General features: G+C 38.8%; 4 protein-coding genes and 1 pseudogene across 5 annotated transcripts; 3 read left to right on the top strand and 2 right to left on the bottom strand.

Moving 5' to 3' along the window:
• Positions 1–7,887: 7,887 nt before the first annotated feature.
• Positions 7,888–9,747, top strand: LOC126803809 (heat shock cognate 70 kDa protein 2-like). The gene has a single exon (XM_050531543.1). It carries the CDS (start codon positions 7,888–7,890, stop codon positions 9,745–9,747), a length of 1,860 nt encoding a protein of 619 aa, XP_050387500.1.
• A 996-nt stretch (positions 9,748–10,743) lies between these two features.
• Positions 10,744–12,160, top strand: LOC126803810 (AAA-ATPase At3g50940-like; annotated as a pseudogene).
• An 18-nt stretch (positions 12,161–12,178) lies between these two features.
• On the bottom strand, positions 12,179–14,363 carry LOC126803889 (pentatricopeptide repeat-containing protein At4g25270, chloroplastic). Its single transcript, XM_050531606.1, is given in 6 exon segments — positions 12,179–12,462; positions 12,464–12,515; positions 12,518–12,568; positions 12,571–12,703; positions 12,706–12,941; positions 12,944–14,363. Coding segments are annotated over 6 exon segments (1,548 nt in total). The 5' UTR covers positions 13,974–14,363; the 3' UTR covers positions 12,179–12,416.
• On the bottom strand, positions 14,065–16,201 carry LOC126803811 (UMP-CMP kinase). Its single transcript, XM_050531545.1, has 10 exons — positions 16,105–16,201; positions 15,959–16,018; positions 15,820–15,853; positions 15,613–15,730; positions 15,350–15,506; positions 15,092–15,172; positions 14,902–15,009; positions 14,584–14,657; positions 14,364–14,450; positions 14,065–14,086 (listed from the first exon to the last, which is right to left on the bottom strand). The coding sequence occupies exons 1-10, from the start codon at positions 16,168–16,170 to the stop codon at positions 14,065–14,067; spliced, it is 807 nt and encodes a 268-aa protein (XP_050387502.1). The 5' UTR covers positions 16,171–16,201.
• A 6,610-nt stretch (positions 16,202–22,811) lies between these two features.
• On the top strand, positions 22,812–23,870 carry LOC126803906 (MYB-like transcription factor ODO1). 2 transcript variants are annotated; one of them, XM_050531630.1, is made up of 2 exons: positions 22,812–23,108; positions 23,245–23,870. In XM_050531630.1, the coding sequence occupies exons 1-2, from the start codon at positions 22,846–22,848 to the stop codon at positions 23,708–23,710; spliced, it is 729 nt and encodes a 242-aa protein (XP_050387587.1). In that variant the 5' UTR covers positions 22,812–22,845; the 3' UTR covers positions 23,711–23,870. The 2 variants fall into 2 exon arrangements, with proteins under 2 accessions (XP_050387587.1, XP_050387586.1); XM_050531629.1 differs by having other exon boundaries at positions 23,224–23,861.
• Positions 23,871–27,051: the final 3,181 nt, after the last annotated feature.

Below are 27,051 nucleotides of genomic sequence, written 5' to 3' on the forward strand. Positions count from 1 at the left end.
TTTACTTTTGATCATTTGTGAAATAATTATATCGCTTCCTGCACAAGTGATATGGCATTTGGAGCTCCACCGTGATTTGTCTTTGTGTTCAGATTTAAGAAGGCAGGTTAAGGATGGCATTGGAAGCTAGGTACAAATCCAACTATCTCTTAACTAACGAGGGGATCGGATATCAGGATATAGTTTCAATTCAAGAACACCAAACGTGTTGCATGTGTGGTTGCAGGAAGGTATCATGATCGAGAGAGTGGTCGCATGGTTGCTTTGAATGATGTAAGTAAATTGACAAGATATACACTCCCATGCTTCCAAAAGTAAATCTGTAAATGGCAGGCATGAAAAACCGTGTGGCATGTGAGGTTGCAGGAAGGCATGACGATGAATTGAACATCATCACTCATCATTTATACAGAGAGAGAGAGGGGTTGCATGGTTTTTTTTTTGTTTGGTACAGAGAAATTGACAAGATACACACTCTCATGCTTCCAAAAGTTTAACCAAAAAAAAAAATGCTTCCAAAAGTAAATCTGTAAATGGTAGGCATGAAAAAATGTGTGGCATGTGTGGTTGCAGGAAGGCATCATGATCATCAATTCATCATTCATCATTTAGAGAGAGAGAGACGTTCCATGGTTGGTTCGAGTATGAAAATGCAATGAGAAATAGACAAGATATACACTCTCATGCTTCCAAAAGTAAATCTGTAAATGGTAGGCATGAAAAAATGTGCGGCATCTGTGGTTGCAGGAAGGCATCATGATCATCAATTCATCATTTAAAGAGAGAGAGAGAGAGAGAGAGAGAGAGACGTTGCATTGTTGGTTCGAATGGTATGAAAATGCAATGAGAAATAGACAAGATATACACTCCCATGCTTCCAAAAGTAAATCTGTAAATGGTAGGCATGAAAAAATGTGCGGCATCTGTGGTTGCAGGAAGGCATCATGATCATCAATTCATCATTTAAAGAGAGAGAGAGAGAGAGAGAGAAAGAGAGAGACGTTTCATTGTTGGTTCGAATGGTATGAAAATGCAATGAGAAATAGACAAGATATACACTCCCATGCTTCCAAAAGTAAATCTGTAAATGGTAGGCATGAAAAAATGTGCGGCATCTGTGGTTGCAGGAAGGCATCATGATCATCAATCAATTCATCATTTAGAGAGAGAGAGAGAGAGAGAGAGAGAGAGAGAGAGACGTTGCATTGTTGGTTCGAATGGTATGAAAATGCAATGAGAAATAGACAAGATTAACACTCTCATGCTTCCAAAAGAAGTGAATCTGTAAATGTCATTCATGTTTTCATGCCTACCGTTCCATCTGATATTCAAACTCGAAATAATCAATATGCTTCCATATTTTCCCCGCTGGAAAGTTATGTAGCATTTCTTTAATGCTTCTCGAGCTTGGACATACTCAAATTGATAGAATTTACAATACTAGCAGGAGCAAAGTTCAAAATATCGGTATTTGGGGATATATCGTTTTTTTTTAAAATGGAGATATCGGATATTAGAAAAAAAATATCGTTACTCTTCCGAATTATTTATTTATTTATTTATTATTAAATTACATACAAACAAATACAATTATTAATTTTATCTAGTACCAAAAAGAGACTCTAGGTGTTTGAAAAGATGCACGTTGGTCAATAAAACTACAATACTTTGCCCAAGACATACGAGCCATATAGTACGAATTGTAATGGCTAACATGATAGTCATATATCTCTTTTGAGCTATTAATAGTTTCTCCGATAATGGAATAGTAAGAATGAACCAAACTCGATAATTGATCATAAACGTCTCTAAACTGACCATAATTGTAAATAGGATGACTAAATTGATAGTTGACTTCATGTGATTCGTTTGACATCCCACTGTGCTATGTACCTAAACTAATAGAATCAAAACTTAAGGCAACTGAACTAACATCAGATGAAATATTTTGATCATCAATGGCTTCTCTTGTCCTCCTCCTGCACCTATTTTGCTGGTGCGCACCATGACCACCTGCTCTAGATCCATGATTATTATCTTGGGTAACATGATCAAAATTACTTTCACAAGTAAACTGTTCAAATTCTCCACCTACATAAAATTGTCCATATTCAAACCTTGTATCTCCACCACCTTGTTGACCACCAGCACCACCACCACCATCATCACTATCTGAACTATCTAGAGTTTCTACACCGTCCCACACACTAGCATTATCCGAATCATCTCCTGGGTCTCTAACTTCATCAGATAATACATTGTTTACATCAATTCCAAAATCAGTTGCATTTTCTACGACATGTGGAGGAGGGTTGTCATTTTCATCATCGAGGTGTGCATGCATAATCCAATCATGAAGAGGATCAATGTCATTCTGAAGTGGTTCACTAGCAACATGAAGTAGATCAATATAGTTGTTTTCATTGATCACATTATCCTTTACTCGTTTATCACGTAGTCGTAACTTCATGTTATAGTAATAGTATACGAGTTTTTACAACTTCTGATATGTAAGACGGTTCCTTTGCTTTGTATGAATATGCATTTGTGCTAAAATACGCATGTCAAATTTTAGTATTATCATTCTTCCATGATGGGTTCACAGGTTGCTAGCAATCTATAAAGGTATGAGGGAACTTCTATGAGACAAAGACTACAATGTGACTCATGGTTTCTTACTTTCCCCAATAGTGCTCAAGGAGAACACTCCTTATCTAGATATCTTTTGAGAAGACGTCAAGGAGATAAAGATTACTACTCTTTCTATATTCCTCGAGGAGAACACTTGTTACTAAAATTCTGGATATTCTCTTATGATCGTCATGAGAGTGTGAGACTACGTTATGACTCTTTATTTTGGATTCTCTCAAGGTCAAGGAGAGCACTGGTCACTGATATAGCTTGACTTTTAAGAGTTAAGACTTCAACTTTCACTCCTCATCTCGATATCTTTTACGAAAAATTAAAAATTAGCCGATCGAAAGACTACTCTTCTAGTCTTATTTTTATATTCTTCGAGACTTGAGGTGATTAATTAATCAAAAACTTCTGATCAAGGAGAGTCCAAGACATCATCAAATTGAGTTAAATTTTTTTAAGTGAAAAATTTCAAATATTTCTCTAAAATATCGAAGATATATCCGATATATCGTAAACATCGGAAAAATATCAGAGATATTTTATGTTATCGGAGAAATATCGCATATACGAGAAAAAATAAGATATTTACCCTTAAGATATATCGTTTTTTGAAAAATAGAAATATCAGAGGATATATCGGAGAGATTTTGTTCCTTGAGTAGGAGTAGTAGGTCTTGGGCGGGGGTGAATTGAAAGCTGGCACTGAATATGCAATAAGAGAAGTGAATGGCATTTCATCTTTCCAGCCTACCGTTTATTTCTAATTTTTAAACCATAGAAAATATGCATACAAATATCCCCTACGAACATGTAGAGAAAATTTTAATAACAATACATCAATTATTTCTCACTAATAATTAAGGTTATTGAACTTCTAAAATTAATAAGTATATGAACTTAAGAATCTTACACACTTTTTAAGCATATGGACACTAACTCTGTCAATTTTCATTTTTCCGTTACACTCGTAAGGGTAATACAGTCTTTCTATAACGAAGAACAATTTTGTCAAAAGACTGCGATATAAACTCCGGCCGTAGCCTGCGGTGGTGGTGGTTCCTTGGTTTTCAATTCTATTCCACCATCCCCACTTACGGAGGTACTTTCGGCTTGGCTCCTTGTGGGGCATGGAGGTGTCTTTCTCTCTACAGCTTTTTATGTCATCTGTTTCTCCATGGGTTTTAATAGTGGGGCATTCTTACATCCAAATTGGGGGCTGGGTTTCTTAGAAGCTGTTTTTTGTTTTCAACATTTTGAGGAACTGAGGAAAATAAGCCAAGCTTGGTTGGGTATTTTGGAATTGTTTACTCTCGGTGATGATTAAGATACAAAAACTAACTCTATTACTCAAGTCCTACAAATTTGTATGACAGAAATTAACGTTTGATAGAGATTTCAATCTTTGTATCTGGGTTGTGAGCACAGCAAAATTTAATAGTAGCGGTACTTGAGTATGAATCAATTAATTATATAATCTCAATTAATGACCTAGTTTGTAATCAATGTTGGCGACTTACTGAGATTTGATAATAACATGGGGTTTCAAATCGGAGGTTCTAGGTTGTAGAGGTTGATTAGAGGAGGTGGCCGGACGGACGTGGTGGTGCACTGTTGAAAAATCAGTTTGAAAAGGGGTGCATTTTACAATAGTATCCTTCAAAAATATGACAATCGCATGCAGTGTAACGGTAGAGTTAATGGATGTACCCAAATTAGTGTAATGTTTGTAATTCATGTACTCATATTATATTTTTAGAAGTTAAATAACTTTAATTCTCAATAGAACATATTTCATGTACAATTCTTAAAATTTTCCCAACATGTTATATTGTCTATAGTTTTCCTTGCAAATTTTGCCGTCATGGCGTGTATATTGGCTTTGACCATTACATCTCTTTTAAGGGACAAATTAGTTCAAATTACTTTTACATGCATATAAGAGTAAAGAGAGATAAATTAGTTCTATTAATTAAGCATATAATACACAGAAGGCAGAGCGCGCATTCTATTCCTAAAGTGATTGAAATACAACTTAATTAACACAATAACATAAGGAATTAATACAACACAACAATGAAGCATATAAAACAGACACTCCTTCCGCCAAGCAGATCCGACCGACCACCCCAAACTATGCGCTCTCCACCGAAGACTACCCAAGCCCCACCCACAATTTCAACCGTTGTGGGGGTCGCGATGCTTCCTCCAGTCTTCATCCTTGCATTTCCCCCCTGGAAATTGACCCGGTTTGTTGTTTGGGGCCTTGGAGCTCGATTTGCCCCCTTTCATGGGCTCCTTTCCCCTCCCCCTCTCTTTGAAGGAGTTAAAAAATGGGTTTCGGACGAATCCACCTCCAGAGGGGTTTGGGACATGTGATGGCTCGTTTTGAGTAGGGGTGTAATCTGGGTTGGGAACAAATGCTGGGGAAGACGAATATGGGTTTTGGATAAAGCGACTTGCCATTGAAATTGATAAAGGAGAAAGAAGAAAGCAGAAATAGGGAGAAAACAGAGAGGGGAAGTTTTCAGGGATGATCATGCTCATCTCGTTCCCGCCTTTTATAGATAAAAAAAAGGGTATGAACGCAAATTTAATCTTGAGAAGGGGTAAAATGGTAGCTGCGTTCGGGTCGGATAAATGCGGCTACTGGGCTGGGGCTCGGCCCAAATGATTCACAAATTGGCACAAAATACTTCACAACATTTAAAATAAAATAAAAAACGGAAAATTGTAATTCTCATCGTACCTGTTCTAACTTGTAATTGGCTCGGACGCTGTTATGCCCAAGATCCATTTCCAAGACGAGCCTTGGGGTTTTCGTGAGCCCTTGTGGCCAAAGCCTGAAAAAGTGCTCAAAGAGCCGGAGTTCTGAAGCCATTGGAATATTAACGGTGAGGATCCAAGGGACATCGGAAATTTGAATTGCAGAGAGAGGGAGCTGACCGAGACTTGGGGAAGTGGGGAGAGGGCAATGGAAACGGAGAGAAACTAAACTGGATCTAAATCTAAAAGAGGAGAGACGACCAGAGGAGAGCGATTGAGAGGAGAGGTGAAAGGTTTGGGAGCTTTCGTTGTTTTTGTTCTCTGGGAAAGAAAACGAAGAGAGAAGAGAGGAGAGGTTTGAGATCTTAGGGCTGAGAGAGAAATAGTGAGGGATTATCGACTTTGCCAAAATAAGAGGCTATATAAAATGGTTCACTTCTCTACCACGTCTGACATTAATAGCAAATTTGATGCTGACGTGTGTAACGAAATTTGTAATATTTTTATTTATTATCCTAATGGAACCAACCAAACATCAATTACACCCAAAGAAAACTCAAGTTTTTTGAAAGGCAAATACAGAAAAAATTTAAATAAAACTCAAGTTGTCGGTAGCTAACCATATATATTTAATTCTTTGTTTTCTTACAATTATGCTAATTTCAATGGTGATTAATTTTTTCTTAATAAATAATTATATTATAGTTTCCATACATATAGTAGATTCACATACTTATTAGTTATTAATAAATCATGATTATATTTAATCTAAATAGTATATTTAGGAGGTGGAAGAGCAAGAGCAAAAGTCTTCCTTTGCACTCCCCCAAAAGATTAGAATTTAGTTCCATAAAAATCTCCTATATTCCATATTTCTATCAATCTATCATCAGTGTTCCGCCACTGCTTTTCAAAAATTATAGACTAAATATCGTAACAATTAGCTAGGTTTATATTTCTTCCGTATATTGACCAAAAAAAATATTTCTTCCGTATAAGGCCCTCTAATATAAACTCATATCCGTTTGATGCCCAAAGATGGGGACTTCTTGTTTTCTTTCAAATTGTTGCAACTGAAGAGAACAATTTTTGGATTGAAACTTGAAAATGTGTTTCTAACCCACTTATCAATCTTTGTATCTGATTTTGCTTCTTAACTGTATTGCCATTTTACACATCTTAATATGTAATATTTAGATTTGTTTGACACAAAAATTTAGGCTTTTCTTCATACTAATTACTAGCTATACTGCGGTACAAATTTGCATTATAAGCTGATCTTCTAGCATGACATAACTAAGCGAGAAGACGCTTTTACTAACCAGTGGTTGAGGTCCTCGCTTAGATCTGAATATTCCAACGAGAGAGCAGAAGTACGTAGCTCACATTTGGTAATGTCACTTGAGATATATATATATATATATATATATATATATCTATCACTACCTATCAACTATACATGATTAGCTTTGGAGCGATGTTTTTCTTGGCGGCCTCCTCCAACAGAATAACGGTTCAATATTTTCTTCTCTTTTACTTTATGTATGGCTTTGGATCGATGTTAAAAGTATATGAATTCTTCTTTTCTCTTCTCTGCCGTAGAAATCACTGTAGTGCGGTCTCAATATTTTTTTATAGGAAATAATTTGGTAAGTAGCTGTGTACAAATATATATATATATATATATATACAGTCTTCTTTCAGAGTGGAGCATTATTTTAAAATTAAAGTACGAAGATCCTTATTTGACTAGCTTTTCAGTCACTTTTTCACATATACATCATTCAGTAATTAGATATATATGTGTAGATCATTCATACAAAATGTCATTCAATTTGGTGACCGTTTGAGCTTTCACAATTATGATTTACAAGAACGGTTCTAGTTGAATAAATTTGGTTGGTTCATAGATTTAATAGTGTTTCGATACCTTAACGATTACCAAATTGGGTGAAATTTTGTATGGATGATCTACATGCATGATCTATAGTCATGTTTCATACTTTATGGCTAGTTGAGTTTGGCATACATGCATAATAGATTTTAGACAAGAGTTATATGTTTGAAACTTTGGACCATGAGCGAAAGAAACGAAAGATAGAAAAAACAATAGTGGCAACCAGCGTTAAACTGTTCAACAACGACCTTAAGGAACCGGATGAGACTTTAAGGCCTGCAGCATGGTTGCACGTTTAGCTGTCTTATGGTACATGAGATAATTTTGTTTCATTGCTCTACCTTGTTGGAGAAACTCCATCAAACATTAGGACTCCTAGTGTCATTAGGATGGCTTCTTCCAGTCATATGAGGAAGATATTTGCTACTATCCCTAAACGTTTAAGGATTCCATCATTCAAATCTCTATATATAGCCGTGTATCACGCCCATTACACACAATAACATAAACACGATTTCTCCTTCGGAAAGCATCTTCATATTCAATCAAGAAAAAGTAAGAAAAAACGATCTCATACTTGCAAGGATATGGCTACACAAGACGAGGGTCCAGCGATCGGTATTGATCTTGGAACAACTTACTCATGTGTTGGAATTTGGCAGAATGGTCGCGTTGAGATTATAGCAAATGAACAGGGCAATAGAACAACACCATCTTATGTTTCTTTTACCAACAATGGGCGTTTAATTGGCGATGCTGCTAAGAATCAAGTTTCTATGAACCCTATCAACACTGTGTTTGATGCAAAGAGGTTGATTGGTAGAAAATTCAGCGACGCCTCTGTTAGAAGTGACATGAAGTTGTGGCCTTTTAAGGTTCGTGGTGTCGGGGACAAACCCATAATTGTGGTTAACTACAATAATATGGAGAAGAAATTTGCTGCTGAGGAGATATCTTCCATGATTCTTGTTAAAATGCGTGAAATAGCAGAAGCCTACATCGGCTCACCAGTAAAAGATGTTGTTGTGACTGTGCCGGCATACTTCAATGACTTTCAGCGTCAGGCGACAAAAGATGCCGGTTTGATTGCGGGTATGAATGTCATACGTATTATCAATGAGCCAACAGCAGCTGCCATTGCCTATGGTCTTAACAAAAGAGACACAATTGTTGGTGGAAAAAATGTTCTTGTATTTGATCTTGGTGGTGGGACTTTTGATGTTTCTCTTCTTAAGATTGAAGAAGGAATTTTTGAGGTGAAAGCTACTGCTGGAGATACCCATCTTGGAGGTGAAGATTTTGACAATAGAATGGTGGCCTATTTCATACAAGAGTTCAAGAGGAAGCATGAAAAAGACATCAGTAACAATCGAAAAGCAATAAGAAGGCTGAGAACATCTTGTGAGAGAGCAAAGAGAACGCTTTCTTCCACCAGCCAAACTAGCATTGAAATTGATTCTTTATTTGAAGGTATCGACTTTTACTCTACATTAACAAGGGCAAAATTTGAGGAGCTCAACGTGGATCTCTTCACAAAATGCATGGAGCCGTTGGAAAAGTGTTTGAGAGATGCTAAAATGGACAAGAGCGATGTTCATGATGTTGTACTCGTAGGTGGATCAACTAGAATTCCCAAAATACAACAACTATTGCAGGATTTTTTCAATGGTAAGGCGCTTTGCAAAGGCATCAACCCTGATGAGGCAGTTGCATATGGTGCGACTGTGCAAGCTGCAATCATGAGTGGTGAAGGTAAAGTTGAGAAGGTTCAGGATTTACTACTATTGGATGTCACTCCACTTTCTCTTGGGATAAGAAATTCAAAGGGAGTTATGGATGTTTTAATCCCAAGAAACACTGCCATCCCCACCAAGAAAGAAAGGATATACACAACTGGTTACAGTGGACAGACACTTATGACAATTTCTGTGTACGAGGGCGAAAGATTAACACCGAGAGAGAACACATTGTTGGGTAGATTTGAGCTCTCAGGCATCAGTCCTGCGTTAATGGGAGTGCCGGATATAAGCATATGTTTTGAGATTGATAACAACGGAATATTGGTTGTCTCTGCCGAGGAGAAGCTAACGGGAAACAAGAACAAGCTCATAATCTCTAATAGCTACAAAAGCAGGTTATCTAAGGAGGAAATTGAGAGGATGATCAAGGAGGCGGATAAGTGCAAACTAGAAGACGAGGAGTATAAGAAGAAAATGGAGGCTAAAATTGCGTTGGAAAACTACGCATATGACATAAGGCAAAGACTATATAGTCACTCAAATATCGATCCAGAAGTGAAGAAGAATATTGCAGATGAGGTTGGGAAAGTTATTCACTGGATTGGGAGTGAGAACCAGCTCCAAAGTCATGAAGAAATTGAGAAAAAGATGAAAAAGCTAGAGAAGCTCTGTGATCCTATATATGGCAAAGATGTAGCCGGGAGTTGATACCTTGTACTTCACTTGCTCGATCATGAATTAAGAGACTAAATCAGTTGTGTTGTTGTGTTTTGTTCTTGTATACTGTCATCAGTTGTTCGAAGTAATTAAGATTTTTTTTTATACCTTCGAAGTATTTCTCAAGTGTGTGATTGCTGTTAGTTATCTAAGTGAACATATATACATCAATGGAGATGAGATCTATCTTTGGAGCTTGCTGTGCCACTCTAGTGTTCATACCTTTTTTCCATAATAAAAAATCTTTAGGGGTATGATTCTCATTAATGCATTTTTCAAATCGATAAATTATATTCGAAATTCTGTTGAATCAGTTCTCTGAGTAATGATATATAGCTTCTTTAATCTACCTTGGATGTGCTTCAAAGCGTTCTTGAATCAGATCGAGGACATTATATAGGCCTCAATAGCACTTCTATCATCTGTATCTGTAATTTTAATATGCCACCAGAACCTCAGATAATCATGTATTAATGTGTGGAATCTGCTATAATTTAATTAATCTAATCAAGCTCAAAATTGAAAATAAACACGCGGTAGGTTAGTAGTTTTATTTTGTAACTTATGTCAAACATCAACAAGTAAAACCCTAGATCAGCAATGACTAAAGGCTTCTACGAGTCCAATCCTCTATCCATCATCATCATCCTTACTCTCTCTAGTCTCTACGTCGTCCAGTCTACACACACTGGCGAAAATCTTCATCGGCAGCTCAAAATTGTATCCAATGTTAGGCTCTAAGTTGAAGAGTCCAGCTGCAGCTTAAGAGTTCAGACTTTACTGTTTTGAAAAGGATTCCTCCCTCTTCAAGGATAGTTTATGTTTATATTTTCCTATTGGATTTAGTGATTCTACACTATAAAGGTCCCCCATTCTTAAAAGAAAGACAAGGTCCTTGATAGAAGATAGGCTTGAGCTAAACCAAAAGCTAAGAATCAAAGAAATTTCTCTAGTCTCTTAGCAACCAAACAGCTAGCTAGTATCAGAATGAGCACCTTGTTCACAACTGCAGGCAGCATTGCTGCAACACTGATGTTGAGCCGTTCCATGGTGGATCAAGTCTTTAACGACTCATTCCTCAGGAAACTCTGGGGCATAGTCTGGGCTTACTTCTGGTCTGAGATGACTTTCGTCCTCGTGGAGTACACCGAAGTTGGAGAACGGAGTCAATTATACGACTCTGTGGAACCCTACCTCCGTGCCAAAATTGGCAGCAAAACAGAACGTGTCAGAGTCAGCAAAACAACTAGACAAAAGACCACTAGCTTTACCCTCGACGACGATCAAGAAGTCACGGACACGTATGAAAACTTCACTATTATGTGGCGTTATGTATGTGTGCATTGAACCAAAGGATCATCACTTCGAAGAAAAACGTTACTATGAACTGACTTTTAACAAGAAGCACAGAGCAAGAATGGACTCCTACTTAGACTACGTCGTTGCTCAAGCTCAAGAGATCAAAAATGCCGAAAAGGTTCTCAGGATATATTCTCGTCGCACTTCAGGTACCTACAAATACTGGGAATCAACAATACTAGAGCATCCTCGTACTTTTGAGACACTGGCCATGGATCCAATGGAGAAGAAAAAGGTCATGGACGATTTGGATATGTTTGTGCGGAGGAAGGAGTTCTATAAGAATGTAGGCAAGGCTTGGAAGAGATGCTACTTGTTATATGGTCCTCCTGGAACTGGCAAATCCAGCTTGATTGCGGCCATGGCAAATTACCTACACTACAACATATATGATTTGGAGCTTACAAGCATCTCCAACAATTCTGATTTGAGGCAGTCTTTGCTGTCTACCACCAATCGCTCTATTTTGATTATTGAGGACATAGATTGCACCGTAGGTATAGAGAACCGGGATAAAGAGGAGGAATCAGATGATGAGGAAGTCCTTGTACTTACTAAGAAGGACAAGAACGAACTGAAGCAACAAAGTGTGACGCTGTCGGGGCTGCTGAACTTCATTGATGGCCTGTGGTCAAGCTGTGGTGATGAGAGAATCATCGTGTTCACCACCAACTTGAAGGATAAACTAGACTCTGCACTGTTGCGTCCGGGACGAATGGACATGCATATACACATGTCGTATTGCACTCCGAGTGGATTCAAGATCCTGGCTTCTAGGTACCTTGGCGTTCATGATCATCCTCTCTTTGGAGAAATTGAAGGGCTGATAGAGACAACAGAGGTCACCCCGGCACAGGTTGCTGAACAGCTACAAGTGAGTTATGATTCTAATGTTGCTCTGGCAGAGCTTGTGAAATTCATCAAAGAAAAGAAGGAGGAGGATGAAAACAAAAAGAAGAAAGAAGAAGCCGAAGCAGAAGCAAAGAAGCTAAAGAGGAAAAGGTTGCTGGCTCTTTTCCGGAAAAAGATCAAGGACATTACATAGGCCTCAATAGCACTGCTATCATCTGTATCTTTAATTTTTATCTGCATGATATTTTATCTCTTCTATATATGCCACCAGAACCTCAGATACTCATGTTTTAATGTGTAGAATCTGCTAAGTTTTAATCTAATCAAGTTCATATATTTTAAATTAACACGCGGTAGGTCAATACTTTGATTTTCTAACTTATGTCGAACATGTACAAGTAAAACCTTTTCTTTACCTACTAATGTAGACCAGCAATGGCAGAAGAATTCTACGAGTCCAATCCTCTATCCACCATCATCATCCTTACTCTCTCGATCGTCCGGTCTACCCCCATTTCTGAAAATCTTTATCAGAAGCTCAAAATTATAGGCTCCAAGTCGAAGAGACTTTCAGCTGCAGCCTCTCCAATCTCTGCATTCCATAAAGGTAGCAAGCACATAGCAATGCACCCCACACAGTTGGACCAGCCTCAAACTCCATCCCCTCCACTATGATAGCATAAGCTTTGTCAATTAGACCTGCCCTTCCATAAAGATTTAAAATACAAGCATAATGACGTAATGTTCCATAATCGGGTCAATTCTATATCTGTTTTTCATGGTAGAAAACAATCTCTCCCCATCTTTCACCAAACCCAAATGTGCACAAGCAGAGAGCACCGACACGAATGTGATAGCGTCTGGAAAGGCACCACCATTCTCCATCTGCTTAAAGTACAGCAAAGCTTCTCGGCTTTTAGCATGAGCTGAAATGATAGTGTTCCAGGTCACCACATCCCTCTCAGGCATTTGAAAAACAGCCAACGTGCTCGCTTCAACTTTCCGAGATTGGAATATGAAGCAATCAAGGAGTTGGCAGTGGATAGGTTCCACTCAACTCCTTGGTGAATCGTCCACCCATGAATTTGAACAACAAGCTCCAGTGATGGCACCGTGGTGAGAATTGTGGAAACAGAAACCGAGTCCGGCTGGTACCCTTCTCTAACCATCTGCTGAAAAATGTCAAATGCCTGCAACAAAAGGCCATGGCGAATATAAGCAGTGAGCATTGTGTTCCAAGAAACCTTGTCCCGGCTACCAATCTTATCGAAAACCTTCCTAGCCTTCACAATATCACCACATTTAGCGTACATGTCCACCAATGCATTAAGCACAAACCTATCACCAGAAAAACCCAAACGCACCACATGCCTATGCACAGCCTCACCAATCTGAACAAACCCGATTCCCCCACAAGCTTTCAAAACTCGAGGGAATGTAAACCGGTCCGGTTCAACACCCTCCTCCTCCATTTGAAAATACAATGCCATTGCATCTTCATACAAACCCAGCTCAGCATACCCGGAAATAAGTGAATTCCAAGCAAAAGCCGACAAGTCTCTCTTGGGCATTTGGTCGAACACCTGATGTGCTTCCTCAATGAGCCCACATGACGCGTAGAGGCAAAGAAGCTTAGATGAGAGCCCTACATTTTTACGTAAAAGTTTTCTGGGTATGAGTCTGTGGACTCGGAGACAGTAGTCCATGGCGTCCAGTTTGTAACATGTTTCTAAAAGGGAAGCAAAGGTTTCAGTGTCGACGTCTATGCCCTTTTCGCTGGAGGCTTCGAGGTCTCTAATGATGGCTTCGAGGGCTTGGAGCTTGGTCTGGGTTTGGGGTTTATGGTAGACAATGAGAGGGGTTGGGGATGAGTTTGAGAAAGATAGGAGCTTGGTGCTTTGCTTTTGATGAAGCTGCCTAGTTCTCTTGCTTCTCTTGCTGTTAGAGGAGCAGTGGATATTGAGGTTTGGTGTGTGCAGATTCAGGGGTTGCAAAGTGGTCACCATTTGGGTATTTGTGAACCAAATTGGGGCATGTACAAGAAACCAAATAGGATTTGTTTAGATATAGAGCCACTAGTGCTTGTGGGGGCAACATTCAAGATTTCCATATCTCAGTCCTACAGTACAAAAAGATCAACTTATCATGCTCAGAAATACAACATTAGATTTCAAAAATTAACAGTGAGGAGATTAGCTTCAGTTTAAACAGTAATGCTGCGTGGTTTTCCGTCCAGCTTAAGTGGTATACACATATCAACTTATCAAGTGCAGTAATCGGGGTATAAAAAATGGACCCTGTTGATGAGTTATTGCTTTAGTGCTGACACTGCTCTTTCAGTAAGAAATTCCCCTCGCGAAATTTGTAGTTAGCAGAACGACCCGTGGTGTTCTTACAGTCCTTCTACTTTCTCTTGTACTGGAACATTCAGTATATCACCTGCTGCAAGAAAAACAGAAGCCTTTGCATCATTGGCCTCAAAACTATGCATACACAAACTATTAAAGTTGGATTGTTCTAGGCTCCTCACTACCATGTTGTTTCTTAAAGAGTCTAAAGGGTAAGCAACAGAATCAGAATTACCAATACAATGTTTGCTAAAACATTTTAGTTAACCGTACATGCATCAGTCCAGCAAAAATTGGGCGAACTTTTTCAAATATTTCATCTACTGTTCCAACTGCATTGATCTGCACAAATCAAGTTGTCAAGTTATACTTCCAGACTTAGCAATATGCAAGATCAGAACCAAAATGATATTTGAGAAGCTCAGTGTGAAATAAAAAATTAACAATATACAATTAGATGAATATATGTTATCAAAACTTGAAAAGGGGAATCTCATACATCAGCTCCGAGCATATATAAGAGCTGTATCCATACCACTGACACAAAAACAGAAACAGTTAACACTTGAATTAATTACTGACTCACCCTGTGAAGTTTTCCCCTCTGTGTGTAGTAATTGACGATTGGCCAATTCAATTCATCAAACACTTCAAGCCGTTTCTTGATTGTTTCAATGTTATCATCAACTCGCCCCTGCAATAAAATACCACATTCAAGGTAAACGTTTGCATATAATTCAACCTAACAGAAACGTATAATCCATACAAGTCCCTACCTGATTACGATTTAGCACTCGCTTCACCATCTCTTGTTCAGGACAGTCAAAGAAAAGCACAACATCTGGTTCTGCTCCAATCTGCAATAGTTGTTGGAAAACAAATTGCTACTTTAGATGCCACCTCACTATATCTCTCCAGTTCTCTTTCACATACTTGAGCATGTAATGAATTCGGAAATTAATATGATTTCCCAGACAAGTACAACAAGGCATTATGCACCATTAGACAGACCAAATGAAAAGAAGGAAACTCACAACTTTCTCAAATGCCTTGCGGTTCTCCTCACTCCGAGGGAACCCATCAATGAGAAACTTACAATTATCACTCGCTTCCATCTCCTTTAGAATGAGCTGAACCGTCACTTGGGACGGAACAATTTTTCCTTCTCTAATTGTCGAAAGAATCACAGAGCTGAAAATCGCAGTTCCACACCGCAAAACAAATCAAACAAAAACCACACATGCATAAACCAATTACAATTCCCTAAACAACAAGAAATGCAGATATAACTATTTACCCATATGAGCTATTCGAAGCAATCTCCCTCCTCAGCAGATCACCAGCACTGACATGAGTGAACCCAAATGCCTCAACTATCTTAGCACATTGAGTGCCTTTCCCACTACCCGGCCCACCTGAAAATGACATCACCATCACGTCACAACCTCTTCAGGCCAACATAATTCAAAATCACAAAAAAAAAAATAATTAAACTGAAACTTACCCAATACAAACGTTATGAAGGGAGCAGCTTTTGACTGCACCCAAGCATCAACATTAGTCAATAAGATTATGAAGGCATATCACAATTAGCAATTAGGGTATGAATTAGAGTAACAAACGATGGGTTTTTTTTACCGTACCGGAGTTACTATATCGGATTGTGAGGTAAATGATTCCCAAATCTTGAATGTGGAAGCTGCCTGAGGTAAAATGATTCATGATCCAAATATCAATCTTTTTTTACAGAAACAAAAATTGAATCAAAAATTAGTGAGGAGTTGTGTACCTGGTTATGAATGGAGGGTTTTGAGAGGGAAATCAGAGGAGAGAGTGAAGCCACGCGCCTCCACATTGCTATAAAGCTGCTAGGCTCAGATTTTTTGTGTTTTGACGCTTTTATCAGTGAGGCATTTCGTCGAACGAGATTTGTCTGGGGGTGGCGGGGCAAGTGAGTAGCTTTATACACGGGTCGTGTTTGTATGTATTTTAGTATCGTAGTTTGTTCAAAACGGCATGTCGAAGGAAAGCTTGCTTGCTAAACTTATGGTTCAACCGTTCATGTGCTCAACCGGTATGATATATCACTCTTTGCTAATTTGTGCACGTTAGAAAACGATATTTATTAGATTTTGGGATATTTCTCTTATATTTTATGATCTAATTAACCGATGTTTAAGCCAGTGATGAAACTTGGAACCAAATTTTAGAGGAGCCAAAATTTTCGGAGAAGCTAATTTAATATTTAATTTTGATTTAAATACTAATAATCACACAATTATTCCATATTTAGAAGTCAAATATACCATTAGTATATACAACTATATCATAATCATAAAAATTAAATCATAATTCTATGTAATTATACCATAATTATTAACAAATATACTATAATTAAGTGTAATTATATCATAATTAAAGGGAAATTTTTCACTTGCCGTGGGGCCATTCCCGCCCCTTAAAGGATCCGCCCATGGGTTTGAGGGCGGCGCATGGATCGATTTTCAGGAAATAGAAAAGAAAAACAAATAAATGATCACATACGAAAGCCTATAATAAACAAGTAGCCTTGAAGAAGATGCTTATGATGACAAAGAAAACAAAAGACATTGCCTAAATTTATTACTGGCAACGGTAGTGGATCACGAGTAAAAGAGAGATTGGGTTATTGTTGCATCGGCTGGTTCGGACGTGCATCGTGGAAAGTCAAGGGACATTGGTGTTATTGTTCCACACGCCGAAGTTACGAGGTCCACGTCTGCCATAGTCGAGTCTAGTACGATCCCAATCATGGAGAAAGTATATGCGATTTGGTTTACATCCACATAAATCAGTAGCGGACATCAATATCGCAGACTCTCCCACAAAGATAGCAGCATCACTTACAGTTTTTATTTCCTTCCGCTTACGGTTTTCTGCATCAATTTTGAATACTTCAAATTTTGTTGTCATACGTCTGCCGATTTGATTTCCTCGATTACGTTCAAAATCCATGTACCTCTTTACTATCAATAATTCTTTATGATCACTCGACTCGACCATCTATATCTCCTGATGAAGTCGTCTTCTTCAAAACCTCCTACAACGAGATCGATATCTCTCAGACTCGAATTGGCTACTGGTAACGCTAAAAGACCGAATGTGGTTTAGATCATCAGCAGCGTAGAATTTATCTTCAAAATAAACAACATCTTCAACACTTCTAATTCCCCCGTAAATATAAGTCCAGGCATCATCCTTACCGATTCTAATGAAAGCCATTTGACATGCGTGCCCATAAACGACCAAAACAACACAATTTGCATTTGAAATCGGGTCTGCTGACAATGTGGCCTTGAAGAGATAAAGGTCATCACATTGTTTAAACCATCTAGTCTTTTCGTTTCTCATGTAAAATGATCAATGGAGGAAGATGTATGACTGAGTTTCTTTCGTTTTCCTGCCCTTAACTTTGGTTAATGGATTCATCAGGGTCACGACGAAATTCTCATCTATAGTTACTAATCATCCTTTTGAGAACCCACAAAATCGTTTGTTTGGCAATTCTAATCGCACATCCAAAACCTTGTCTTTGCTCATGTCGCATAAACACCAAGTCTCTTCTTTGTCTGTGTATGCCGATCAGAGTGGATGATGTGTTAGCCTACTGCGTTTGCTTATCAATTGCTTTGCCACAGAATTCCATTTCATACAAACATGACTGAAGTGCACATAGTCTACCAGTGTCGGTAATCTCCTTAGAACTGAATTTAATGAATTCTCAGGCAACCTTGCCCAATCTATAGTCCATAATTCCTTAATTGGAAATCATGAAGAGAAATCTGATCGAACAATCTCCAAGTTGTTAACTCTGAGATGAAGGCCTTTGTAGTGTTTTTCCCTCTGACCTTTATATAGATGCTCACACTCCTTTGAGGACTAGGACATATATCTCCCAGAAATATTAGGAAAGGATTCCCTGGCTAAATAAGAAAATAACATTTCCCAAACATATTAGGACGATTCAATCGTGGCTTCACTATTCTTTCAAATCAGCCGATCAGCGTTTTACTTAATGCAGTTTTATGACTTTTATCACTAGTACTTGGTTATCGCTGAAGCTGATGTGAGTGGGAGAGTCATCGTGTCGTTCCCCATTCCCACAAGGCAAATTTTGCCGCCAGGACGAGTAGCACACAGAGGTGACAGAGCTGTTGACATGGTTTTATCAAAGCCTTGCACGATCAAAAGTCACGACCACTCCAGCCTCCATGGTTTTACCGCCTTTACATATCTGAACCACTTCTTCAGCAACTACCTGTAAAATAGTTTTAACAATCAATTCATAGAAACCAAGGTCAGAATGGCCCGATATGAAAGCTAAACATACACGTTGTCCTCCAAATTTTGTTCTTATATTTTTGGAAGCAATAAGCTGAAGTTGAAGGCCATATAATGGAGCTTAAAAGATCCTTGGAAACGGCTTAGTCACAAAAGAATGAAAAGAAAAGTAGGAGGAAGCACAACCATGAGTTACAAAAGCCAATTACACGAAACCAATTTTCTGACTAGCATTTCATCAAACACCGGTCGAGGGCACAACCCAAATCAACACGGATCCAATACATATGAATTTCACTGGGTTTTTTTACTCTGTGGTGGCCGAGGGATCACGAGGTGGGTCGCTCGATTCGATCGGAGACGAAAACGAGCTTTGTTTAAATACCAAATCTGAGAACGTCGGATGGAAGACGGGTTTCTGTGGAGCTGGGTTCTGATGAAGTGATGAGGTGGGCGAGAAGTTCTTTGGACGAGGCAGAGGTGGGGAGATCGGTAGTTTTGGCGGCGCTGCGGTGGTGTTTAGGTGGCGGGAATGGGTTTTGCGCCGTTCTGTTTCTGTGGAAGCAAAGTTTGAACTTCCGCGGTCATTTAAGAATTGGGCTTGAATTTATGGGCCGGGTATTTTTTATTTCTTGACAACATACAAATGGTTCTTTACATGAGTCTGTAATATTTGCTTCATAGTAGCAACTAGCAAGACTAATATTTGGACTCTCAACTGTCCAGGAGGTTGTTCATTCACTGACTCTTATTTTTGTATAAATGGAAACAATATCAGCTATATCATGGCGTGTCAAAGAACTTCGTATTCAAATGCAATACAATTAGTTAATTCTGTATAGTCTTGTTAGACAACTTGTCATACATTCTGACATTCTGTTGTGGCTTTCAGAGCGTTTCAAATCCTCAAGCTGGATTTGATCGATTGCCTGATCTATCTTAAATTCATGTGTTATTTACATCTGCTGCTTGTGTTTGGAACTTAATTAATTAATTAGATAAGGCCGTTAAGATCAGTTCATTAATTTGCAGATGAGTTCTCCATTGGTTCCACTGCAATGTACACAATTTGAATGGAGTGATTACAAATCTGATGATTGTTATAAGGCTGAATTCCAATTCCTTGTGTAGGCTATAGCAAAGTACGTAGCTGTTACTGTCCATAGTTTTCTAGCTAGAATTTAGTTAACGGCCTTGCACAGACATTTCAAATTCAAATGTAATGCATGCTGCAGTCACACTATGCTAGGGTATAATTTGTTAATTACTCATATATGCCATTCGATGGATTTTAACAATGTGTTTATGTCCTCTTAATTAAGCTGTCATTGCTGGTTGTAAGTCGTAACACTCTCAAACCCTTATATCTCGTGTTCGCGTGTGTGTGTATGTGTGTGTTTCATACATGACATGAAGTGACAAAGATTGTAATTTCAACCCGAGATGAAATTAGCTTAACGAATTGAATACATAGTAAACTCTGCTAAAGAATGCAACAGAGCAAGTTCATTCAAAACGTACACTGGGAAATCTACATTAGCTAGCTAGCTAGTGGCTACCATACGAGTATAAGAACTTCATTTTCAGCATATACTACTGGGATATATTCCAAGCACCCATGTCTTAGAATTCAAGTAAAACAAGCACAATGAGACACATGATAGTATAACAAATAAAGACCGCTTCTTAAGTTCCATCTTTTTCCTTTTACATATAATTATAAATGTATTTATATTACCATTTCAAATCGATCATCTTGCACCTAAAGAACATGCAAAGAGCATGACATATGAATGTGCTCAATCTATCATCATTCATCCACAACAATCTTTGAAATCCACAGTAGCTAGCTAGCTAGTATCTTTTATCTAATCATCCCCAAATCAAAACTCACGTTATAATTGCCTTATCCATTATATTATACCATCAATCATAACCAAATTCATACTTTGAATGACATTAAACACCAAATGACTCGACGCACTTAGCACCGATGGGTTAGTTTATTGGGATCTTTTCATTCAAGATAGTACCTTTATCAAAGGCCTAGAGCTTTTAGTGGGTTCGATCGAATTGCTTTTGGAAAATGGAAATTGGGGATTGGTCTAAACGATCGATGTTGCTGCCTTAATACTCAAAGTTTATTATGACCATCGCGTATCATAACTTTACAAGTAGCTAACTTATTCTCCACCAGATCGACCAACCAACGCAGGTGAATAGACTTATTACACATGCATGTTAAATATTGGACAAAAGTTGATCAAACTATTAGTAATTTCAGCTAACTGAGAATGCAGTAGTGACATCAATCCTTCGGATAATGAAGTCACTTATCGGATAATGATATCACTCATTCACTCCAACTATTCCACGGGTGAAGTTGTTTTTTTTTTTTGTGCAACTCTCCATATACGTTACACGTACTTGACATGAAGTCGAGGAATATAGTGTATTATAACTCAAGTGGAAAGGATATACTGACGAGTTAGTATATGAATCTTAACTCAAGTGACTTATAATTGTTAGACGAAATTACGGATTTCATAATTTACAAAACATTATAGAAACTCTAATGTAATTGTGACTTAAAGAAAGGAATAATGAGAGGGGAAAATGATATATTGAAGTCATTGAACCATAAGCACCCGATTGAAAATGAAGTGGCCAAGGACTGAAGCTTGCAAGAACCACAATTTATGGCCTTCAGTGTGGTGACGATATAGGTGATGAATTGCTGAAGTAAGACATGAAAGAAGCAAGAACACGATACGTGGAAATAAAGTGAATTAAAAACAAATTAGAAAAGGGGGAAATAGAAAGATGAATGCTATCAACAAATTGAAAAATAAAATGGGAACATAAGAAAATGGGATGATCAAAGTTGAGATTAGGTGCCAGGCACTTTTCAGTGAGGACTTTTCACAAACACCTGGTGGGTGCACTACTCCACCCTCTATTCTCTGCCCTTTTACCATGTACCAGAATTTTCCTCCCTAATTATTTTGTTTTTGTTTTTCATTTTTATATGAAATCTGGGTCTATAAAAAATAGTTAGTTATAATGCAAATTTGAATCCTTTGGACAAAGGCATGCACCGCCCCAGACATTTTCTTGTCATGAACTCATCATCATGGACAGTGCGAGTGGAGTGACACCCTTCGGAAGGACCTTTTTGTTGGGCATGCTGTGCCTCTGGGACCAAATTTTCCCTATACCATGTATGTTTTTCTTTGGTTCATCAACAAAAGCAGATGAATATATATATATATATATATAATTCTAAATACGTAGCTGTAATGATCTCTCAAGAATAAAAATACATTATCCTCTTATGAATGAAGAAGCTTTATAATAAAAATGGGCGTGGACAAAAGCTCATTAGCAGAGACCTACTACTAATGAACTATATCATATATCACATACATTTAGTACATTGTGTAGAGTATCGAATAGAGAATTCGAGTGATGGATTGAAGCCGATTGCATTGGTTGGTTTGTAAGGGTTCTAAAGAAAACATTCTCAATTAATTTCTTTTTCTTAATTGAGATCACACGGTTTCTTAAAAAACTTTATATGATCAGAGACTAATTCGTACAAAGGAGATTATGTTGAAACACTTCATTTACTGTCACCAAGAGTAAATTAGGATTTAACTCTAATTAGAGTCGGCTGGATTCAAACCTCGATATTAGGACTTCACGTTTAAATTCTTACAAGCTCGACCACTTATGAAGAAAGTGTGTGATCTCGATAAAAAATATATTATGACTTTTTTCTTTTGACCCTAAAAAACAGGTAATGTATTATAGTTCATTAATCTCGAATTTATTGCGTTAATCATGTTTTGCTACTTTAAATGAAGAGTTGTTTGGAGAAATTAACAAGAAAATTCTTTCCTAAAGGAGATAGAATATGTTGCACCTACGCATAAAAATGTGCATGATATATGCCAAAAGAAGAAAAATGATAAATATACCATGGTAACTGTCGGTGTTAGTTTGGCCCAAGAATCAGTTGTGTCATACACGCATAAACGTCAAGCGTGAGACTAGTACTTTCTTTTTCATCTTTTCTGTTTTCTCCTAAAAGATAGGCAGTCGCTACTCAGCAGTATATTTTTATATATATAGGTGGGTGAGAGCCTAAACTCTCTTGGAGTTGCAAAGGTTGGTAGTGCGAAGCTAAGCAAGGTACTAGCACAAAGTGATGGGGAGGCAACCTTGTTGTGACAAGCTTGGTGTCAAGAAAGGTCCTTGGACTGCCGAGGAGGACAAGAAACTGGTGAATTTTATCCTCACTCATGGTCAATGCTGCTGGCGCGCCGTCCCCAAGCTCGCGGGTCTGCGCCGTTGTGGCAAGAGCTGCCGCCTCCGATGGACTAATTATCTTCGGCCTGACTTGAAGCGAGGGCTACTCAATGAAGCTGAGGAGCAGCTTGTTATTGATCTCCATGCTAGTCTTGGCAATAGGTACTTTACCTTGTGCTCACTTAATTTCTCGTCATTCTATGCTTGAGCTATAGCCTAGCTACCTTAATTGCTTAGCTAATTAGTATAGTTGTGGACTGTGATTTTTGTCGTAAAGGTGGTCTAAAATTGCTGCAAGATTGCCTGGAAGAACAGACAATGAGATCAAGAATCACTGGAATACACACATCAAGAAAAAACTTATCAAGATGGGAATTGATCCAATTACTCATGAGCATCTCCAAAAACAAGCCACTACAACCCCACAAGAAACGCCTTGTGAAGTCAAAATTCAACAAAGTGTGAACGTACCGGAGGATGGAGTCTCCGGCAACGAAAATGGAAGCTCTGCGGCTGAGAACTCCCCGAGCAATGAAGCTCAGTCAATAATTGAGGTGAATGCTGATGGTGAGGAAGACCCTTTGGTGAGTTATATATTATCTGATACATTTCTCGAGGATTGGTCGTGGAACTTTCCGGCTGTGGAAGACAGTTACTGTGATTTCGGCTTGTCATCAACTTCATCAGAGGATAGCGCAGCTTGGTTTATGGATTGTAAGGATTTTGGGGTTGATGATTTCGGGCTTGGAAATTGTATCAATTGATAACAGGAACATTGTTCATATTATATATGCAGTACTGTTACACATGGGTGGTACGGTATGCATAAACCTGACTCCCAACAAACCAAAAAGCAATGATTTTTTTATGATTCCTTTGTACAAACAAATGATTTCGAAGCAGAAGAAACAAATGACTAAATGAGTGAAGTAGAAAATGCATAAACCTGCCACCACAAACTCACTTATCTTCCAATAACTTAATCAAGAAACAATAGTACGTTCAGAAAGTGCACCTTGTACCAAATGCATTATATTCATTCATCAACATAGGCGGTGGACAAGTTAGAATACCTCTGCCACTGGGACCTCATCTCTTCATAGAAATGAATAAAAAGGAAACAGGAATTCACATCATCTACGTTATCCGCTGACTTGCTATTGGTATCCTTACCTTAAGCAGCCCCGCCACCGATCCGACGACTCAAAACGATGCGGTCATCATGCACGAGTTCAGGAATCGGTCCATGCACAATCAGAGGAGAATCTCGACTCAGCTTGCGGCGAGGTGCTCAAACGCAAACGAGAGGAGAGCGTCGCCGGCCAAAACAGCCACGTCTTCGCCGAACACCTTGTGGTTGGTAGGCTTGTCGCGGCGGATGTCGTCTTTGTCCATGCACGGCAAGTCGTCGTGTCAGCAACATGCTCTGGATCATCGCGACGGCACATGCCGCCGGCATCGCGACGACAGGGTCGCCTCAGACGAGCTCGCACCAGGTCACGTGCGACACAGCAGATCGGCGTCGTTGGCCTGCGGTCGTCACTCAAACGGAGAGAGAGAGAGAGGGTGCCAATTTGAAATGAGAGGTGAGAAAGGGAGGAAACAAAAATTTAGTGCTCCTAGAAAACTACTTGTTAATGTTCGGTGATACTTATCAACTGTTATATTTTGACATATAGATTTATTATACTAAAATTATAATTTTATATATTTTTATTATTTGTGAAATGACATTCATGAGTATTAATAATTTTGAACTAGAATTCTAGGTTTAAAATTTAGAGTTTAGGGTATATGATTTTAGAGTTTAGGGTATTAGAGTGTAGAGTTTTAGAAAGAAACAAAAAATAGTCTTTAATAAAATAACTTAAATATGATTTTTTTAATTAAATTCTAAGTGTTAAATGTTGATTGAAATTGAGTATCACTTGATATTGCAATGTGATTCACCATGGTTTACCAAGAGGACTGGAAAATTCCTCGAAAAGAAGAGGGAGGTGAGACCGTGAGTGTCTCGACTTAGGTTATGGTAAAATTGGTAAATAATTTTAAACAATGGAATGAGAACATAGAATGAGGTCACATTTTCGGCTGATTATGTTCATCTGGTCATCTCCCCTTAAATTTAACTTGGATTTAGGTGTTACATCCTTTCTACGGCCAAATAATTGTTTTCCATGAATTAATAAGAGTTAGTTCACCCCTACAAATAATTGGACTTGTACCATACCTAAACCAATAGGAACTGTTATATTAGCAATTTGAATATCTCACATTTATTTTACAATAATGGCATGCCAGATTTTTCTTTTCTTTTGAAAACACTAACATCAGGTGGTCAAATTATCCATATCTTAATAATTTTAAGGTGAGAGATCAATTCTCGAAAGATAAGTTAAAATTAGGGAAAATTATGTTTTAAAAAACTATGAAATTAGAAGTTAACTAGCTTTATGACTATATCCCTTAAGTTAAAGGCTAAAAGGCATTAGGTGAGAGTTAACACTCTTTTAGCCTTTTGAGTGCGTTTTTATTCTCATTTGCTTTTTTTAAACAAGCGACGATTTGTCATTGATAAGAAATGTATGAGTACAACATAAAAAACATAATCCACCCATATTAGAGTTTCGTCAAATTAATGGACCATGCGAAATAAACCAAACAAAGTCTAGCAATCTCAATGTCATAAACTCTAAACCTGAAATCCAAAAAAGAACCAGAGAACTGTGAGACAAAACTCACTTATTACATTAGGGAAATCGCCTAAGAAGAAGGAGATGGAGGAACAAAACCTCCGCCATCAACCACCGCCATCTCCACAACCCCAGCCACAACCTCGCTGCCAAAGCTCTCCTCCTCAACTGGTGCATCCACAAGAGAAGGATCCACCACCATCAAAGCCTTTTTGGCCTTAGAGTTCCTCGACCCATACTTCTTCTTAGGAGGCCTCTGAGGCCACTCTTCTCGCTATCCGCAGGCTTGGACTTGTTAGTCGAGCCTTTGGGCCAGCCTGGCTTCCGTTTCTTGCTCGACGAGATGGCCAGTACCCCATCTTGATGTGGCAAGCTGAACTCCGCCATGAATGGTAGCTCCAACGCCACCGTCTCTTCTACCACCACACCCTTCAGCCGGTAGCGCTTGAGAACTGTCGCCATCTCCATTGCATCTACCCTTTTCCTTCCAATCAGAGAATCAAAAGAGGGAACCTCTACCAAAGCTTGGGACAGTTGTGGGTGGGGTGGTTAGACCTCCAAACCGAGCAGCCAACTCTGCTGGAGTGAACCCGGGTATTGAGAAAAAGAGCTTAGGAGTGGCTGCAGAGGTCGAGCCGGAGAAAGACGTTGTAAACGGACTTGAAGCCGATTTCAGACCTAACCCTAAGCCTGAGTTAGGGTTAGGGTTACAGAATGGTTACAACAAAGCCACTGCCGTCGGGAAGCCCACCGCCCTGGCCTTAGAGACATCATGAGGACCACCACACCGACCCACAACGTGCTCCACCATGCCACAAACACGACAAAAACTCGAAGTACGCTCATACCAGAATGTAAGCATGGACGGCACGCGGATAGAACCGAATTCATATAACATTGGCGGAAGAGCTTGCTACACTAGATCTGACAGGCGATGAAAAACACGAACCCGAGCCCGAGCATCTCGCCAGATCTCCTTACCATGGATTTCCTCCACCTCCCCTAGGGTTTCCTCTACGAGCGCCACCATCGCTTCCGTTATGAGAGCAGGAGGGAGACCGAGAATCTCCATAGTGACAAGGAAGCCAAGGATTGGCACTGTTGTTGGGTCAGAGAAGCAGTTAAAAGTAGCAGTAACAAAGAGATCCATGTTGTAAAACCAAGGGCCACGAGTAACCACATAATCACGTTCCTCCTCCTCAGTAAATTTGAGAACGAATCGATCCCCATGTGGCCGCATCTGGAGTCGATTCTTGCAACCCCAAACTGACATCAACACCCCGATCACCGCCTTGGGATCTGGCTTTTTTTTCATCCCAACCAAGCGGCCAACGACGAATGGTTGGTGCAAGATATCAGCATTGCCGGCCGCACCTGCAAAATCGATCTTGACCATCAGACATGATTGTATG

Source organism: Argentina anserina, chromosome 7 (genome assembly GCF_933775445.1).
Source record: "Argentina anserina chromosome 7, drPotAnse1.1, whole genome shotgun sequence".
In the NCBI taxonomy this organism is placed as follows: domain Eukaryota; kingdom Viridiplantae; phylum Streptophyta; class Magnoliopsida; order Rosales; family Rosaceae; genus Argentina; species Argentina anserina.